This window comes from Corylus avellana, chromosome ca8 (assembly GCF_901000735.1).
Source record: "Corylus avellana chromosome ca8, CavTom2PMs-1.0".
In the NCBI taxonomy this organism is placed as follows: Eukaryota; Viridiplantae; Streptophyta; class Magnoliopsida; order Fagales; family Betulaceae; genus Corylus; species Corylus avellana.
The window spans coordinates 20494291-20499029 of record NC_081548.1 but is presented as its reverse complement, the minus strand read 5'-3'; the positions used below and the strand labels follow the sequence as shown (position 1 = coordinate 20499029).

Genomic DNA, 4739 nt, shown 5'->3' with positions numbered 1-4739 from the left:
ACCAACAAAAGGAAACAATAACACGTTCCATTAATCACTGAAATTGAAGTGCTAGCAACTTCAGCTTCTTGTGCCTTTCTTTCCCCTTCACACTTCAATTTTCTTGCCTCGTGAGACATGATGACGGGGAAGATTCTCTCCAACCTTTCACTTTCTTTCTTCACTTTACCATTATTTCCCAATTGCCATTTTATTATTTCCCAAGCTAACATCTAGAAAGATGCTTTTAAATTTATAAATAAATGTTGGATTCTATCACCTGCAATTCGGGAACCAGCTGGTCCAATAAGGAGACGCCATGTCAGCTAATATCGACATCGATTTTGGTTTTTTGCTTAAAGATTAAATATATTAGCTCAAGTTTGAGATTATATTTGAGGGAAAAAGTGTTAGAATATTGATTAAGCAATTAAAAATTCATTATTTTTTTCATTAACTTAAAATTTTGGAAAGGATAATAATTTATCACAACTCCTAAAGCATATCTACAAAATGAGAGGTACTCTAAAAGCATATCTTTTATTTGCTGTCTCTTAAAGCATACCCAAAAAAATAAATGAGACGCCAATCAAATGACGAAGTTTTGTTTGCTTCATTTTAGATAACTCCATGCTTAAAGGTACGCCCAATGATGTGATTTGTTTAGGATTTTGGATTTGGCTTAGGGTGCGTTTGAGATTGCGATTTCGCAAGAATAATTTACGTTTTTAAAAGATATCACAAAACGTAAGTACTGTAAAAGAAATTATGGCACATCTTTTATAGTTTTTTCAACTGTTTAAATTTAACTTCAAGCTTTTTCATAAATAAATAAATAAAAAGAGAGAAAAAAGTAGAATTAAGTTTGGACCGTTGAAAAAAATTATGATAGAGAATATGAAATAGAGTAATTCTTGAACGAGGATTAAAGTCCTCGTGTTTTCTAAAATGTGAAGTAGCTTTTTAAATCATTAGTAGATTAAAATTTAATGATAATTTTAAAGGTCACATCACATTTAAGATAACACGAAAATGACTATAATCCTTCTAGCATTACTCTATGAAGCAAGGATGCTAAAAACCCAAACCCCTCAAGCAACGACTCAAAAGCTTAAGCTATTATCATATGCCGGTATCTGCTTGAAAGTTTTGCTCCACAATTATTGCATTTGAATTGAAAGCATCACGCAACCTAAGGGCATTTGCTAATATGGATACTGACCTGTAAAGTATATGACAGTACTATGCAGGCCTTGTTTGCCATAATTTTTGCCCACTCAATCTGGTCCGTCCATCTGACTGGCTGCGATTCTCTTAGTCTGTGCTGTGTCAAAAAGTATTATCCAGCAAATGTTATAGAATTATTCAAGTCAACACAGAGTGGTCCTTCAAGCATTGAATAATATTTGCTTAATAACACCAACTCTGTCTCCAAAATCTGCTCAGAGACCTTGATAGAATACGAGTCACCGAGCAAAACCCCCTATCATATCATTGTTTCAAGTGACAAGTCTGCTTGAGATTGCGTTAAAAAATTTAAAAAATAGTTTTAAAATATAAAAAGCTACACCAAACAAAAAGTTTGAGTCCATTTGGTAAAAAACTTAGAAAATACTTTTAACACTCTACTTTCCAACATAATTCCAAAAAGGCTCTTAACCTTTTGACAAAGCAGCTCCATTTGGTAATTTTTTGTCCGCACTTTTTGTTTTTTATTATTAAAAAAAAAAAAAATCTAAAATGTTTTGCCAAACAAACTTATATTAGTAGCTAGCTAATGAACCAAGAGAACCAGGAGAAACCCTCTCTGATGCCCAAGTGGTATTCACTTCTCTATTGCGTTTTCAGAATCAATCCACTACCAAACATTCAACTCACTGAGTAGCCTGAAACCCTGCTCTCTCAATCTCACAAAGACACTGCGAGAAAAATGAAGATTATGGCTTTCAGGCTTCTGCAGATGGTTCTACTTCTAACGTTTTCTTACACACACGCAGCAGTAGATGAGCAAAACCAGAAATCAAAACAGACTTACATAATTCACATGGACAAGAGCAACATGCCGCTAAGTTTCAACGACCACTTTCAGTGGTACGCCGCATCTTTGAATTCAGTGTCGGACTCAGCAAAGATGCTTTACACCTACAACAACATAATCCACGGCTTCTCCACAAGGCTGACGGCCGAGGAAGCCGAGTCACTTGAAAAGCAACCAGGAATTCTGTCTGTCCTGCCTGAAGTGAGATACGAGCTTCATACAACTCGGACACCGGAGTTCCTTGGACTAGAAAAGCCTGAGGTTCTCTTCCCCACGCACGACGAAGTGGGCGAGGTGATTGTCGGAGTATTGGACACCGGTGTATGGCCTGAAATAAAGAGCTTTGACGACACAGGAATGGGGCCGATGCCGAGTGGCTGGAAAGGTGCATGTGAGGAGGGTAAGAACTTCAATTCATCAAGCTGCAACCGCAAACTTATTGGCGCAAGGTATTTCTCAAAAGCTTATGAAGCACAGTTTGGACCAATTGACGAAACAGTGGAATCGAAATCCCCAAGGGATGATGATGGCCATGGAACTCACACCTCAACAACAGCGGCAGGGTCTGCTGCAGAAGGAGCTAACCTCTATGGTTATGCTCACGGGACAGCTCGTGGTATGGCGACACATGCCCGAGTTGCCACATACAAGGTGTGCTGGCTTGGCGGATGTTTCAGCTCAGATATTGCAGCCGCAGTTGAGAAGGCCATTGAAGATGGTGTCCATGTCATATCCATGTCTATTGGGGGAGGAACACCAGATTACGACAGAGACATTGTCTCCACTGGAGCTTTCAAAGCAATGACACTGGGCATCCTTGTATCATGCTCGGCTGGGAATGGTGGACCAAGCCCATATTCCTTGACCAACGTTGCGCCATGGATAACCACTGTGGGTGCTGGAACTTTGGACCGTGATTTTCCCGTTAGCATTCCCCTCGGAAACGGGAAACATTACACTGGTGTATCACTCTACAACGGGAAACCGTTGAGTGATCCTCTATTACCGCTTGTTTATGCCGGTAACGCAAGTAACGTGACATATGGTCGTCTGTGCTTGAGCGACACTCTAGTTCCAAAAAAAGTTGCTGGGAAAATTGTGGTATGTGATCGAGGATCAAATTCTAGGGTGGAAAAGGGTAGGGTGGTTAAAAAAGCTGGAGGCGTGGGGATGATACTAGCTAACACAGATTCTTATGGGGAGGAGCTAGTTGCCGATGCACATCTCTTGCCTACAGCAGCCGTAGGACAGAAAACCGGCGATGCCATAAAGAACTATATCCTCTCAGATCCTAATCCCACTGCTATAATTGGTCAAGGAGAAACCAAAATAAATGTCACACCCTCGCCGGTGGTTGCAGCATTCAGTTCTAGAGGTCCAAATCCGCTCACTTTGGGAATACTCAAGCCAGACCTAATAGCACCAGGAGTCAATATCCTAGCTGGGTGGACGGGTGCAGCCGGACCAACTGGGCTAGATGGTGATACCAGGCGCGTAAGCTACAATATTGTTTCAGGTACATCCATGTCATGCCCGCATGTAAGCGGGTTAGCTGCATTCCTTAAGGCTGCTCACCCAGAATGGAGCCCTGCAGCCATCAGATCTGCCCTCATGACCACAGCTTACCCTAAATACATAAGTGGCGAAACCATACTGGATGTTGCTACCGGAAAACCAGCTACACCGTTTGATTACGGCGCTGGACACGTGGATCCAGTTGCTGCTCTTGATCCTGGCCTCGTATACAATACCACGGTTGATGACTACCTAGGCTTCCTATGCGCCTTACAGTATACCTCTAGTCAAATTAAGACTGCCACAAACATGCAGTTCACCTGTGATTCAAGCAAGAATTACACCATAGGAGAGTTTAATTATCCATCTTTCGCTGTTCCTCTAGAAACAGCTTCAGGCAGAGGAGGTGGAGTTGGAGAAACAAGCACTGTAAAATACACCAGGACTCTGACTAATGTGGGCACTCCGGAAACATATACCGTTTCTGTGTTATCCCCCGATGTGAAAATCTTGGTTGAACCAAAATCACTGACTTTCAGTGAACTGTATGAGAAGAAAAGCTACACCGTGACATTCACTGCCAGTTCTATGCCATCTGGTTCAAACAGCTTTGCTCATTTGGTATGGTCGGGAGAGAAACACCGGGTCGGGAGTCCAATTGCTTTCACCTGGACATGATAACGGGATCTGAAGTGCCAACATGGCGTAAATGTTCTCTCTTTATGTATAATGAATTGGTTTGCCTTGTAGTTTTCCTTTTATCTTATGTCCAGCAACCCAGCAATTGGGGCCAGTTATGGATTAAAAAACAGGGGAAGAAGAAATCTAGAAAAAAAAAATAGTTGTACAGCAAAGCATGTAAGGGACTGGCTTGTGAATTTAAACTTGGATTTGTGTCGTACTATTTCTAGAACTCTCTGTGTCTTCTCTGTCATGGCTCACAATCGAAGAAAATAAAAAGGGTTTGACTTTACAGCTTTTCTTTGATTTTGAGACGAAACAACTGCCTGTAGAGGATTACTACAGGAACTGCTAGATTGAGATTGGTGGTGACTATCTATTTTTAGTACTTGTGTTATCTAACTGCAATAAAAAGATGGATTTTGTGGACTAGTACAGCATAAAGTCGATTTCAGTCAGGTATCATCTTATCTAACACCGATTATTGGAATATCTGTACCTTTACCCGCAATGGAGCCATGGGATC

At 41.0% G+C, this 4739-nt stretch overlaps 1 protein-coding gene across 1 annotated transcript; it reads left to right on the top strand.

The window, feature by feature from the left end:
• The first annotated feature begins 1756 nt into the window (after positions 1-1756).
• LOC132189455 (subtilisin-like protease SBT1.7) lies at positions 1757-4505 on the top strand. Its single transcript, XM_059604193.1, has one exon. It carries the CDS (start codon positions 1910-1912, stop codon positions 4208-4210), a length of 2301 nt encoding a protein of 766 aa, XP_059460176.1. The 5' UTR covers positions 1757-1909; the 3' UTR covers positions 4211-4505.
• The last annotated feature ends 234 nt before the right edge of the window (positions 4506-4739 follow it).

Excerpts from the sequence above, each read along its gene's own strand:
- LOC132189455 (XM_059604193.1), top strand. The coding sequence starts at position 1,910 with ATGAAGATTATGGCTTTCAGGCTTCTGCAGATGGTTCTACTTCTAACG.